Below are 15,344 nucleotides of genomic sequence, written 5' to 3'. Positions count from 1 at the left end.
TTAGCTCTTTTCTGAGTGCTTTTAACTAAATCTTCTCTGTTTCTTAAAGCATTTGAAGAGATTTTGGGTGTTGTTTGCTGGCGTAAGTGGAACAGTTTCCTTTCCTAAGTGAAAATTGTGTGCGTGTTGAGTTTGCTTAGGAGAGACGTTTTGCTTTTCGGTGCTGTGGAGCTGTGGATTGAACTGTGTACTTCTGTTTATATCCATGTATTTAAGGTAGAGTTAAGCCACCTCTTCAGCAGGAAGCAGCAGGTGAAGCATAATGAGGCTTTGTAGGGTAAGAGGTGGTGGCTGTGGGTTTCATCAGGGGAGATTCAGGTTGGAAATGAGGAACAATTTCTTCTCCAAAGAGCAGTGCTGCGGTGGCACAGCTGCACAGGGAGGGGAGTCACCATCATTGGAGGTGTTCCAGAATCATGGAGATGTGGCCTTGAGGTGGGGTGGTTGGGGTTGGACGTTGAGGGTTGCTGCTGATGGGGATGGAGAAGCATTGAGGCAGCCAGCATCCAAATGTTGGCAGTACAGCAGCGCTTGGAGCTCCTCACAATGAAAAGCATCTGTGATTCATGCTGCTCAGTGAGTTGTTTCAGCTCTGAAAAGCGAGCTCATGTTTAAAGTAGCAATTAGAGGGCTAATTTCATTTGAATTCGGAGAGCAAGAGTAGGTTTTCAGGCTAGTTCATGTCTCCATAAACACAGCACGGTTGGATGGCAGAACACAGGTAAGGGAGCTGTCTGTACAATAACTAATAGGGATGGAAAAGGTAAGTGTCCAGGGTTGTGGTCAGTGTGAGCAGATGAAGGCAGCTGGGAGCTGAGGCAGCAGTTCTGTCCCAGCCACGTTGGATATAAGCATTGGTACCCACTGTAAGTCATGGCTTGTTCTTCATCCTTCCTGCATGTGTCTGCGTTGGAATTCAGCAACAGATTTTAAACCTTTTGTTACTATCTAAAGCTTTTGTTCAGACTCATGTACATTGCTTAAGTGATCTAATTAGGTCTTTGGTTCTCACTTGTACTGTAAGGGGTGCAGTTTGAAGGAGCCAAAATAGAAAATGATGCTTGTGAAAAGCCTTGTTTCGATTTCGGGTGTTTTGGAGCTTCAGGCACCATCCTCTCATCACTGCTGATCTAAAAAAGAGTCATACACATTTAGTAATAGGTGTGCAAAGCCTTGCATTTCAGCACATCTCATTTGTTTTTGGGCACTGAATTATCCTGTCATTGTAGAAGATAGTACCATAGCTACGTGAAAATAACTTACAGGAGAGAAGCAGAACTTTTGCTGTAGCTCAATTCACTTTGAACTGTGCTGATACGCTCTGTCACCAGGTAATGGCAACTGCTTAATTCATAGAGTGAGAATGGATTTAGTGTAGGACTTTGTTGGCACCTCAGGAGAGAGACGAGAGGTTATCCTTGATTTGCCTTTTTTCCATAGTTTTGTGATAGCTGTAAGGGTTTAAAACCGCCTGGATGATTTATGTGTGATATTATAGAACCAGAAGGGAGGTCCTGCTATGATGTAACAGTTAAACATTTTTTTTACAGCACGTATTTCCATTCCATACTACAAATGTGGGCTGACTGTAACTATAAACCCATGGATGTGGCTGCCAGGATGCTTTATGGAGCGTAGCCGTCTTACTGGCATTGGCCATTGCCTTTTGATTTGTCATGGGAGCACTTGCCATAAACCTCTGTGTAAAATGCAATACATTCACATTCTTAGCTTGCAAGTGTTATGTTTTGGATGGGGGAGTGTGCTGGCTGTCATGGGATCAGTGAGGTTGGAAGAGACCTCTAAGATCATCAGGTCCATCTCCCAGCCCCTCCATGCCCAGCAAGAATGCAGATCTGTTTAGGTGATGTAGGAGAAACTAAAAGTGCAAGCTGACAGCATTGCTTGAAAGGAGCACAGTTCCTATTGAAAGTAGGATGCAGTATATAATTTGTTCTGGGAACGCTTCATTGAAATTATACAGGGCTTTACCTCTTCCTGCTGCTATTCTGGTTGAGAACAGGGCTGATTTTTCTCTCTAATTTATTCAGTTTTTCAGTATTTCGGCTATTGAAGGCTGGTCTTAGTTTTGATCCTGGTCAACTTCAGTGTTGGGTTTTGCTTAATTCATTTTGACTGTCCACTTCTTTCACCAAAGCTCCCCTTGAAATGAAAATGGATTTGTCCTCTACTTATTGGGAACTATTTCTCTTTGTTGCTTTAAGCCCATGATCAAAAACTGGAGAATCTCACAGTCAAATGTTGTTACATTGCTGTGAAACATCTTTTGCTGTCATCTTGTGTTCTCTGAGGGAAGTGGAGCATGTCAAGCTCCTCACATAGTGAACAAAGGTGCCTTAATGGTTGCTTTTCCCTATTCTAAAGTCCCATACAAATGATGTCTTTGACTGCAGAGTGTAACAGAAGTTATCCAGTGCTGGAATTCTTTCAAATACAGTGCTGGACTATGCCAGAGAACTTCTATGTAAGTAACACTTACAATCACAAATCTTGTTACGGGCTGTTTTGCTGCCATGGTGGACAAGAGGACTTTCCATTATTGGCTCTTTGTTTTTCAGATGTTGCATTTAGTAGTCTTGATGCAACATCAGGAGACACTGATTGTATTGAATGCCATCAGATAATTCTGGTGCTGGTGTATTGCTGTAGCTGTTAATTAAGTTCTTTTTTTTTCCCCTCTCACCAGACCCTAACTTACTTTGGATCAGCATCTCCATGGCACGTGAACTAGAAAGTAATCTGCAATAGAAGGTCTCTTTATTTTGAAGCGCCGGTCTTGATCAAAATGGTTGGAAAGCTCAAGCAGAACTTGCTTTTGGCGTGCCTGGTGATCAGTTCAGTGACAGTGTTCTACTTGGGCCAACACGCCATGGAGTGCCACCACCGCATAGAGGAGCGCAGCCAGCCGGCGCGGCCGGAGGGCCTGAGAAGCACAGTGAGAACTGCCTCTAATGGAAACCCCAATAAAACCTTTGCTTACAACAAAGACATGCCTTTAATATTTATTGGAGGAGTACCTCGAAGTGGCACTACGTTAATGCGTGCCATGCTTGACGCTCATCCGGATATTCGATGTGGAGAGGAGACGAGGGTAATCCCACGAATTCTGGCAGTGAAGCAGATGTGGGCCAGGTCAAGCAAAGAGAAGATCCGGCTGGATGAAGCTGGAGTCACAGATGAGGTCCTGGACTCAGCCATGCAAGCGTTTTTATTGGAAATCATCGTGAAACACGGGGAGCCTGCGCCTTATTTGTGTAACAAAGACCCTTTTGCTCTAAAATCCTTAACTTATCTTGCTAGAATTTTCCCCAATGCCAAATTTCTTCTAATGGTACGGGATGGTCGTGCATCTGTACATTCCATGATATCTCGAAAAGTCACAATAGCTGGGTTTGACCTCAACAGCTACAGAGACTGTTTGACCAAGTGGAATCGTGCTATAGAAACTATGTATAACCAGTGTATGGAGGTTGGCTTTGAAAGATGTATGCTGGTACATTATGAACAGCTTGTATTGCATCCTGAAAGATGGATGAGAACTCTCTTAAAGTTCCTCCGCATCCCGTGGAACCAAGCAGTGCTGCACCACGAAGAAATGATTGGAAAAGCCGGGGGTGTTTCTCTTTCCAAGTGAGTATGAGCGTTCCTCCCTTGTCTGTTATTGCTCTGAAAGATAAAATAAGGGCCGTTTGCATGTGAAAGACCAGTCATAACTCAGTTCTTTAGTAGCTAGTGATATCTTGGGAAGCTGATCCGTGGTGCAGATTGTATGCCAAATAGGAATGGCTGTCAGTTGTTGCTTTGCAGTCTTGGGTGAACTCTGAGCAGTTGTCCCTCTAGCATATATGTGTGGAGCCAGTGAACTAGCTCATACTTGAAGGTCAGTCTAACTTGAATTTGGACATCGAGCACCAGCCTTTCCTCCAGCAGAGCTTTGCTTTTCCCTTTGCCCCAAAATGAACTTAGGCCGTTTCTGTCTAGACTGGCACTGTTAGTCCCAGCGAGATCGCCCATGTGATTTCAGGATCTTAATTATTGTTGTCAATGCAGGAATGGCCTTTGAGGTGCATTTGCCAAGGACGTACTCTTCCAGGAAACTTGAGAAATTGTTCCAACAAAATAGAAAGCAGAATTGGCATGTGCTTCTGTTGGCGTGTGCTCCTCTGAGGACAAGCACTGAATAAAATTAACCTCGTTGGAGGCAAATCTTAGTAGTCTGTCACACCATCTGTGTGTCTGACCTAACTGCTTTCAGGAACAGAAATCCAGCTGTGCTTATAAAACTTCAGTATTTAGAAGGAGGTGTTTGGGTTGTGTATGGTTTGCTTTTTCTTTTCTTTTTTTTTTTTTTGCATTTTTGGCTTTTTCTCTCTCTTTGCTGTTGCGGATCGATCTGACAGATCGCATGTCACTTACAGTTCTAAAGTGTTGATTAAAGAGCCATTTTCCAGCAAGACATGCACAGTTAAATCCCCTGACTTCTGCTTTTTGCTGTTCAGCACTGACCAAGTGCATTGGAGGAGCAGAGGCACCTTGCTCAGCAGCATGGGCTGGGATTTCAGCTAAAGCTGAAGTTTTGAGAGAGAAAAGTGGGAAGCCGGTTTTTTCTTTACACAGGGAAGCGTCTGCTCTTGTTGTGTGGGGTTTTTAATACATTGTAGGGGGTTATGATTGAAAGCAGTGATAAATTTGGATGCTGCTATCAAGAAGGCATCCCAACCATATTGTGGTTTGTTTGTTTGTTGTTTTTTTTGCAGTCTTATTTGTTAGCAGATGGAAGCCTTCAGATGGTGTTAACGCAGAGCAGCGTGCTGCTGTATGTCTCTGCAGGCTGTATCTGTGCCTGCACTCTTCTGCTATCTGTATTGTGTTACTGCTTCACAGTGGTGGCTGAGGGGGGAGCAGGCTGACTTTTACTGCCATAAATAGGAGTTGCCAAGTTCTGTTAAGTGTCCTGTAAAAACAGCCGTGCAGAAGGTCTTTTTCTAGTAAATTTTTGCTGCTTTACAGCTCACAGATCAGGGTTTGTAAAAATTAATGGGCCTCTAGACTATAAAACTCAGTAGCCTTACGGAGTTCACACGGTTTCAAGTAGTATTTCTTGCTGGATCTGGTGGAATGGGATGTGAGGAGTTGAGAATATTTGTTCACGTCCCTAAAAGTTAGGAGAATGTAGTGCTGAAAGTAAAACGTGACTTTGGGAATGTTCTCAATTCAAACTTTGAAATTTCATACTTAGAATCATAGGGTCATTGCATCATGAAGGTTGGAAAACACCACTGAGTGTCCAGTCCAACCATCAGCCCATCACCACCGTGCCCACTGAATGGAGCTGTAGAATTGTTAATAGAGAAGACCTGTGTGATCGTCTTGTCCAATCATCAATTGGTCTCAAAGCATTCTTTTCTTTGGGACCCTCAGTTGAGTTTGTTGATGGAATTGGATGGTTTTGCTATTTCTTGCAAGGTGATGCATGGAAATGATTTGTTATTTCAGGAGGTTTTGGCAATAGGGGAAAGAGGGGACGTTCATGTTATGTCTGTGGTGTTTCTATCTAATCAAATACCCTTGAAATACATGGCGAGATTTGGTTTCCAGTTGCAGGAGACCTTTATAATTTGATAATGATTTTAGTGACTCAGTCTTTAGAGGGCTGTAGAACAAACAGTGCCTATGAAATTCTGTAACTTGCACGTCTGTTTCATGTCATTAAATGATGCTGATTGAAGTTGGGTCAGGGAAGCACGAGGTTCCCCAGTCTGATTTCTTTGCAGCAGTTGTACCCCATTGACATCCCCATCTCCTCGCTGCCCTGGAGCTGCTTTGCAGAAGGATCCTTCCCACACAATTTACGGTGAGCTTCAAGGGCTGTGCCACGGCTTATCAGATTTTGACAGCTGAACAAAATACACCTCGCAGCGTTTTCCCTCTATCAGGTTGCATTTAGCACATTCTCAGCTGCAGCCAAATTCCTTATGGCCTCAGGTGCTGAGTTCCAGGCTCAGGTTCAATTCTGCGTTGTTCTCCTGCAGCATAGAGTTTCCTTTGAGGTTTATCTGGGACTGCTCCATGCTGCAGTGTGTGAATATCACCTTCTTGCAGCTGAAGCAGCCAACTCCAGGCCTGGCTCCGCGCTCTGCCCATAGCTTTCTCCCACCTGCCTTCTCAAAGGGCAGCGCTGAAGATGCCCTCAGAGATCATCTGAGGAAATTCAGAACAGAGCTGTCTGTTACGTGCAACTTTCCCTTCTCACGGAGCCCTCTGCCATGTACTTCAAGCTGTTCTGTAACGGTGCGTTCAAATCAGATCACTCAAATTACGTTACAGTTTTACTGGCAGGAGAAGCATTTCACAAGGACCAAGCAATCTGTACCTGAGTGTGACATTGCTTTAGTAGTGCTGGCCTCGTAGCACAGCAAGGAAAGGAAGAGCTGGGTTAAGCTGTTTCCCCATGTCCTGCAAGGTGTTGCATGGGGCAGAAAGGCCCCCCCGTGGGACGGCTGGAGGTGTTAGAACTGCTGCAGGGTTTTGGAAATTTGTCAAGTGCTTGTGGCCTTGGATTGCTTGCAGGCACTTCAAGAAAGGAATCGCAGTGCCTCAATAAGATCTTGCAGCGATGCTGTTACCCAGTACTGTGATATGCAGTGCGTGTTGGAATGGGGCTCTGGGTCAGTGTGAGGTGCTTTATTAGCAGCTGTGCACGGCCTCAAACCACATTAGTTCTCTTCCCTAGCTAAGCCAGCCACCAGGTGACCTGCACAACTCAGGAAGTGAACAGTCTCAGTTTTCTCTTACTCCAAACTCAGCAGCTCTTATGCAATAGTCTTTCAATAGCAGTGTGAGGCACTGGACAGTTCGTACTTAAGAATCTGACTTCATGTCTTCCCCCTAGCAGCTTGATTCAAGGAGACTGTTGGCCGTTCTGTGTCTTTGCTCAGCAACCTCTGATTTCTGGTGACCCAGCCCTACTCTCACTGCTTTTCTATTTTATTATTCCTCCCTCCTTCTTTTGCTTCTTACTTGAGGAATGCTGCAAGGTGTTAAGGATGTGCACCACGGAGTGAGCAGTAGTGCAGAACCTGTTTGAAGTAATTGCCAGCGTGGCTGTTCTGCTGGAGGAATGCTATGGCTGGGCTACGTGCTATAATGAGCATTGTTAATATAGCTCTGGCATTTGCCTGCTAACTGAAAACAGCTGTGGTGACCACTGATGCAAAGAGCTGTCAACTCTTTAATAGCATTTTTATTGGGCTTATTGTGAAAATAGCTGTCTAGGCAAAATTACTTCAGAATATATTTTTAGTGAATACCTTTTCTCCATTGTAATGGAGGACAGTGGTGGAAGTGGTTGGGGTTACCAGCTGCTCTCAGAACTCAGCCTGTTCCTGCAGTTGTGCATGGAACCTGACCAGGCAGCGTTTCCACATGCATACACAATCAGATCTGCCAAGGCTTGCTATGTTTTCTTGTTTTGTTTTGTTGTGATGTTTTTCTTCCTCCCTGCTGCCCCCTCCCCCCCCCCTTCCCTCCATTGTCCTCTGATGTTCTTTGGTCTGAAGGGTCTTCCCCAGTAACTGCTGTATTTCTTCCCATCTGAAGTGACAGGACAGTGAAGGATTTCAGCAGAGGACTGAATGTGCAGTGCTGTATTTCTGGGTGAGCTCCGAGGAGCAGCTCTGCAGCCGCCTGTCTGTCTGTCACCACTGGGAATTGCTTTGTGCTGAGCTTATTGTTACCAAGGATTGAAATGTCAGTGGGGGACAGCGTGCACATTTGAAATGTGCTTTTGCTTCAGGACAAGATATCCATATGTGTACTAATTTAGGACCGAGTTGCTGCATAGCACTTATGCTTTGGGGTTCCAGTGAGCTGTTGGCCAAACCCAGTCCTGTTTATCCCAGCATCGTCCTTACTTTGTGCAGAGGCTGTGGGTGCCTATCCGTGGAGGTGGCCCAGGCCGTGTGGGGGCAGTCAGAGCTCGATGATCTTTAAGGTCCCTTCCAACCAAAGCCGTTCTGTGCTGCTACTGAAGATGGCCAAACTCACAGCTTTGGTGAAGAGATTTTGGGCTCGGCTTAGAAGGAGCCGCCTGACTTCAGGCTCCTCATCTCACAAGCTGTTGGGAAGATTTAAGGAGTGTTTTTCTCAGAACGTTTTCTCACATTCTGCTGTGTAACTGAAGAATCAGCTGCCGGAGTGTTAATTTGAATCTTTGTATTCTTTTGCTTTGTCTCATGCAGATGAGGTGGTGCTGTTATCCTTTGTACGCTGCTTTTAATTTTGTTTTCTGTGTGCCAGAGCTTTTTGAGATTAAATTCTTGTCAGGCACACCTCACAGCATTACTTGTAATGCAAATGTCAGTGTTCCTCTGGGCGTTCTGTATACACAGATCTGATCTCAACCTGCCTTAAAGGAAAGATGAGCCTTGGCATCCCGAATCCTTGTGTGCTCTGAGTTCAGAACAAAGTCTGAGAGCCTCAGATTGCTGTGTGTGCTCTGAGTGCTTTTGGCCCGTGAGAGGAGTGCAGGCAGGAGATTTGGCATCTTCTAATCTAAAAGAAGCAAGGAACGTGGGAAAGCAAAGCAGTGCCAGATTGCTTCCTTTAAAAAAATGAAACAAACAAACAAAAAGAGCTTCACACAACAATAAGTGGGGTGCAAGAATGAAAGATGAAACTTGGATGGCTGTTTTAAATGAGCAACAAACTATTTTATGCATACAGTATGTGTGACGCTTAGGATCATTCACTTGCTTCCTTTAAGAACTGTCTGACCATCGGTCAGTTAAAGTAATTGTACAAAATATGATGACAGCCTTTATTTCTGTCAGATCCACTGGTCTTTTCATGAAGCATCTTTCATTTGAGTGTCATGTGGAGATGGTGTGATATTCAAAAGTGCCTCTGGAAATGTTATGTGTCCCCCATTAAAGAAAATAAAGAGTTTAGTCACAATATGAGGGGAAGAATAAATGACACATGGGTTTTAATTTAGAATGCAACTTTCAAGAGCAATTAAGACAACGAAACAGCAAATGTGGGAGTAGTTCAGTGGGAAAACAGCTTTGTATGTAGGTGTGTGTGTGCTTCTCACTTGCTATTTCACAGTACTCCGTGAAGGCCTAAGTCAGAAAGCATGTATGGATGTTGTGTTGATCATTCTTATTTTAGCCTTGTGTAGTAAAACTTCCCACCAGCCCCGTGGAAACAGGAAATCTTGAGAAAGAGAAGGAAAGGGGGGGAAAAAAAATCATTAAGGTCTTACTGCCAGTGAAGAAGCAAGTCTTGGTTGGAGTGCAAAATATAACCTTTCCTTCTCCCTCTGCAGAGTTGAAAGATCTACTGACCAAGTCATCAAGCCAGTCAACGTGGAAGCGCTGTCCAAGTGGGTTGGGAAGATCCCTGCTGATGTTCTGCAGGACATGCCGGTGATCGCGCCCATGCTAGCAAAACTGGGCTATGATCCGTATGCCAACCCACCAAACTATGGGAAGCCAGATCAGAAAGTTGTGGAAAACACCAGAAGGGTAAGGCATTTTTGTGTTTGATTTGTTGCCCAAATGGAGGTGAGCTCTGGAGTAAAAGATTCCTCCAGTCCATTTCCAATACCTTCTAATGCCCTCCTTGCTGTGAAGGGCAGAATTCCATAGGACTGGAAGTCCAGCTCTTGTTTATCTTCCGTTTCACTCTTCCTTTCTCCCAGCCAGCAGGTCTGTGTTGTGTTCTTTGCTGTGTGTAACTGAATCTCTTGAGAACTGTCCGGATAGCCCTGGAAAAAAGCTAGCTGTCTTGCCCCATTATTGAACTTGATTCATGAGCTCAACTTGTTATATGTGAGGTTTGGGATATGCTCTTTCGCAAAATTGTCCTCCAAATACGTGAGTGAATTTGCAAAGTCACCAATGGAAAATAGCCCAGGATGACTAGAATATCAAATGCTCCAATTCTTTGCTGTTCCTTTGTAGAACAAACAAAAGATGGTGGAAAGTCTGGTGCTGATTAACCTAAACACGAGGATTTTAGCCTGAATTTAATGTAGCTTGAATTTGAATAGTTCAGCTATACAACTGTTTACCCCTGGAGGTATCCATTGAAAAGCTCATTACGATTGTTTGGAATAAGAATAATTAACTTTTCAATTCTGTCCTTTGGAGAATGTATACTGTATTAAAAGAAGGTGACTTCTGCTGCAGCAGCAAAGTCAGCACTGGAAAAATTGAATTAAACAATATGAAAGGACTGTCTTTCATCAGTGTTCTCATATTTAAAGACTGGTTGGTGCACTTTGCTGAGAAGAAAACAGTGTTTTGTGTAATCTTCAAACATTTTGCATCCTCTTTTTAGGAGCCCTCTCTGAGAAGCCCTTATAGAACAGTTGGCAGTGCATTAGATGATGGCAGGTTGACTATTTAATAGCTGTTAGCTCAGAATGGAACACAAAATCTTCATGTGCCTATGAAAGCATACTGAAAAACAGTGACTTGGATGAAAATTTACACTGTAATTCAATAATACAAAGCTGATTATCTCTTATTGATACAATTAAAATATTTTTACACTGTCAAGCTTCCTGGCCATCAGGCATCTTGCACAGAAAACTGCCAAAATGCTGGCCCTCATGGAAATAACTAATATCCTGCTTGGTGATCAGTGGGATCTGACTCATCCCTGGGAAATGCTGTGTTTTGTTTTGTTTCCCCACAACTTTCTTATGTTTGGGGCTGGGGAGCATGTTTCCAAACAAGTTAAAGGTGTTTGGGAAAGGCTGGAAGGGAGCTGTGCTGTGTCCTCATGTGCCCATCACAGGCAGCTTAGGCTGCCCTGGGAACGTCCACTTCTTCTGCAATGTTGTGCTCATTTATTTCTTGACACTTCAGCTTAGAGAAGAAGGAGTCAATATTTATAAGTCACTTGATAATTTTGATCTTGCTGTCTTAAAACTTCTTCACCTGGGATAGCTTTTCAGTGCTTTGTAGTGCACGGGTTGCTGGGGGTGAAGCTGTCCAAATGAAATATTTCCAGCTATTTTTCAGTCATAATAGTACATATAAATCTTGCAAGCAACTGTTTATTGCCTAACTTTTTTGGAAGCAGCTCTGTTATATTTGTATTTTGTGGTCTCTGAGAATTTTAAGCCAAGTACAGAACTTGAACTTTATTCATTGAAAACAGATTTTAAAGAAGTTTAGACTCGTAAAGCTGAACAGTGCTGTGTTAGAATGATAACCCTTAGTGTGACTGACCTGGGCTAACGTGAGGTATCTGACTTCTGCTCCTCTCTGCTCATGTTGTTGTTTTGGAATCAGGTCAGTGTGGCGTGAGCTAGCGCTTGGGATGGAAGAAGCTGCTTCGTTCTGGCAAGCAGAAAGCAGGAGTATGGGGAAGGACTGGTGGTTTTGTTTTTGGAGATGGGGAAGGAGTGGTTCAGTTTTTTTGGGTATGTAATGCTGGCGTTAATTTGACTGTGGAAGTTGCAACAACAGGGTGGAAGCCCAGCACCACTGAAGTTACTGGCAGGGAGATTGTGGCTCCACCTAAACAGCGATGGAACAGCACTGGGTCATCCAGTTCATTGCTATTAGGTGTGTTAAAGAAACAACTTTTCTCTCATTGTTAAAGAGAGATCTTGCTCCGAGTCCCTTCCAACCCAAGCCATTCTATGATTCTGTCATTTTAATAGTGTACATACAAAAACATACAGATAAATGGGATGAAAAATACAACATCCAGCCTAGGATGCCAAACAAACTCGAAGACAGCTCGGAGTTCTGTGACTGTACTCCTAGGACAGCTCTAGGAGTTCGTTGTCCATTTGGAATCTTTGTAAATTGTCTTCTGCAAAATTAAGCTGCAAGATGTCTTTGTTCTGTGATGCTGTGATTAAATGCTACATGCATTTCTGCATTTATGCTATGTCATACCAGCCGTGGTATAACTGAGCAAAATTTGTCACTCCTTGGAAAGGCTGCAGATGAGATTAATGCTCAGTATTGAAAATGTCAGTAATTTCAGAGCTGCTGATGGTGGTGGCTGAACCAACAGTGTGAAGTTTGCCCAAAGCATGATAGGACTGTTAGTGGGGAAAATGGAAGGGGAATGGTTGGCACGATGCTATTAATTTCCCCTAAGCTTTCCAGGCAGTTAAATCCTGTTGGTTTTAATTTTCCTCTTCTTCTGTCCCCCTTCTGGCGACTTAAGTATGTGCAGGTTTAAATATTCCCTTCAGTCTGGAAGTAAAATGATGATTCTCACCCTCTAAAGGACAATGCTTGTCGAAGAATTTCTGTGTGCTTGCAGGTAATGCAGGGAAAGTAATGCTTTCTGCTGAACTTGGGTTTTTCACTTTAATGTTACTGATCTGGACACAAAGGGCTGGGGTTGGTTTTCCAACAGCACAAAACCATGAAGACGTTACTGGTGTTTATACTCTGCCATGTTAGTTCTGGTTTGGTTTTAGGAAGTAAGAAGGCCTGAAGCAGCTCCATCTCTTTGCCTGATGGTCTCCAATGTACAGTGTGGTGTTATGGAATATGGTGTCTTTGTGAGTGTCTGTGCTTGTGGAGTATAAATCCAGCAGATTTCTCTGAGGTTCTCACAAACAAAGCCATTGACTTCTTGTTAGCTTTTTGTCAGAGCTGACTGTACCGTCCTGTGTGACACTGCTTATCTCAGAGACGAGCAGAGGGCAGAGGTGGAGCTCTGAGTACCACTGTGCTGTTGCTGGTCTGTTAATTTTGTGACAGTCATCATCCATTCCTCATAGGTACAAACCACTTTTTTTTTTCTTCCATAGAGTTTACCAAATTCTACACCCTGAACATAAAGGAAACGAGCATCTTGTTGCTAAAATGAGTGTTCCTACGTAAATGAAGCAGAAAATGGAAACAAACTGCCTGAACTGGAAGCTCAGTCACTGTATGCTGAAATATTACAGTAGAATCACCCCACATAGGCAGAATCTGATCCATCCTTACCAACATGAGTGTGTGTGGAAGCTTGAGCAGCAGTGTCACAGAACACACCAGAGGTGGGAGGGCAGCTTGTAGCTGCACAGCTCTGATGCTGCCCTGCAGAAGCTGGCGTGTTGTTGTGTTATGGTTGGCCAAGCGCTCTCCTTTCACATCTGCAATGGCTTACATCAGATTTTCTTTGGCACGCGCTTCCCTCTGAATGAGTTTGAGCACTAGGAATACATATTCCAGTCGTTTATTTCATGAGGCTGTGATGCTTGCCCTGCAGAGATGGAGGGACGGAAATGTACAGAACTGTGGAAGAAGTTATGGTTTTCATCATGGCTGTTTGAATATACATTGCTTTTTCGCATCTGAAAGCTGTTATCTGTCTCTGTTTTATGTTCTGTTGATGGTATTTTCTGCAGTTAACATCTACAGGAAAACATTTCTATAAACTCCTGTTTCGTGCCCATATTAAATTGTGAGGAAATGCCTCTTGCTGTTAACGTCCAGGAGGAACACGATTTCAGGACTTTGATTCTGTCTTTAAAACCCCAGATGCAGTCTGTGATAAAGGGTGTGAAGCGAGTCTGTGCTGCTGCATAATTACTTGTGCTGTCAAATGTGTGTAGTTGTAGAGGTATGCAGTAATGAGGGGCTGCTCGAGTGGCCTGAGGAGAAAAAAGCCATCCATCTCCATTTATGCTGGTTGGCTTACAGTAAGCATAAAGGCAGTGGGCTTTTTGAGTATTGTCTGATATTTAAAATTAAAAATAGTGTTGTTTTTTTTTTGTTGTTGTTGTTGTTGGTTGTAGGACTACCAACAGAACGTAGTTCCTCAATATCATAGAATCACAGAATGGCCTGCATTGAAAATGGCCACCATGCTCGGCTTGTTTCAACCCCCTGCTATGAGCAGGGTCACCAACCACCACACCATGCTGCCCAGAGCTGCATCCAGGATGGGGCATTCTCTTTCTCTTTGCTTAATAGCACGTTTAGTGAGTATTGCTTCCAGCTTGGAGATTCCCAACCGCACAGCTGTTCTCTGGAGTTATGCTTCAAGTTTTGCTTTGTTTTTTACCTCCTTTTTAGCTCCACAGCCGTGTGCTTACGAAGGCATAAAGCCATTAACAAGCAAGGTGCGAGATGAAGTCAGGCTGCAAAGTGCCTCTTGGTGGACGTGCAGTGGCCTGTCTGAAATCTTGGTTGCTTTGTAGGTTGCTCTTCTCCTTCCGTTCTCTTGGCTTTCCTTGTGTATTTCTGAGGGCATTCTTGGATAACTGAATTGTTTTTTTCTGATCTCTTTTTGAGAACGCAAATGCATTTAGTTCAGCTATAAGAACGTCTTGGGATTTTTCTTTTTAAGTAGGTTTGAATAATGCAGACAGTGAACTGCAGTCTGACTTGGACTTCAGATTATTCTTCCCTCCCCTTTGGAAATCCACTTGGGCTTGCAAAATAATTCCCTTAGAAATAGTAAACACAACTCTATTCTACTGAATTCTTGCTTGGAATGGAAACCATTGCAATATCCTGCTTCAGCCTCTGTGCTGCCACACTCCAAATAATGTGTTTTAGAGTTCGAAACTGGCCTGAAAAGAATTTTGAATCTGAAACCTCTTAATTTCTTTGGCTGCAAGTGGAGTCATTGTTCTGCGAATCTCGGGATTGCGGTTGATCCCTGGTTGTTCATTCAGAAGGGACCACTCGCCATTTTTGGAACTACTTTAAACTAGTTTGTATGCAGTCTCAATCCTGACAAAACCAGAACTCTAGATAATATTGCTTTTGAATGAGAATTGCGTACAGTTGTCTTAAGCCTAATCTAGCAGCAGCTTCTCAGGCTTGTTATGAGTATGATGTGCAATGGGGATATTTTATGTCAATACAATCAAATGCCTCTGAAACATCTTACTTTTCCAGGCTGTGATACTTGTGTCATTTTTCTTAATACTGCTGTTGGGTTGACTGTCTTCACCTGATGCTTATTAAGAGTAAAAGGGCGTTACAGTGGTAAGGCTTTTAGAGCAGAGAAAAAAAATACCTATTTTAGATATGTATTTATATTAGAATTAAATCATATTTGCAGGAGCGGAAAAGAGAAACAGTCCTCCAGAGTGAAAAATGTGGTTTTGGTCACTTCTCTTTTGAACAAACCACAATATAGCATCGTCATCAGTATTACTGTTGTTAAAAATGCTCAGCTGACAACTGCAGTGGATTCCAATAGACCTGGAGTGAAGGCTGTCTGCTCCCTCCAGCTCTGGCACAAAGCTGATCACGGATTACATTTCCACTGAGCTTTGCCCAGGTCGTTCTGTAGCATTTTTATGTGGTGGTTTTGTTAATTTGTAATGTCCACTTCCA

The 15,344-nt window shown here is 43.4% G+C and overlaps 1 protein-coding gene across 9 annotated transcripts in view; it reads left to right on the top strand.

The window, feature by feature from the left end:
• TPST1 (tyrosylprotein sulfotransferase 1) overlaps positions 1-15,344 on the top strand; it is a 42,639-nt gene that overhangs the window by 22,132 nt on the left and 5,163 nt on the right. For all 9 annotated transcript variants that reach the window (XM_052688983.1, XM_052688981.1, XM_052688978.1 and 6 more), the window contains 2 exons: positions 2,708-3,651; positions 9,350-9,548. In XM_052688983.1, coding sequence (XP_052544943.1) covers positions 2,807-3,651; positions 9,350-9,548 — 1,044 coding nt within the window. In that variant the 5' untranslated portion in view covers positions 2,708-2,806. The remainder of the gene's footprint in view (positions 1-2,707; positions 3,652-9,349; positions 9,549-15,344) is intronic.

Source organism: Tympanuchus pallidicinctus, unplaced genomic scaffold (assembly GCF_026119805.1).
Source record: "Tympanuchus pallidicinctus isolate F22 unplaced genomic scaffold, pur_lepc_1.0 scaffold24, whole genome shotgun sequence".
Taxonomy (NCBI): domain Eukaryota; kingdom Metazoa; phylum Chordata; class Aves; order Galliformes; family Phasianidae; genus Tympanuchus; species Tympanuchus pallidicinctus.
This window is presented reverse-complemented; position numbering and strand designations above follow the sequence as displayed.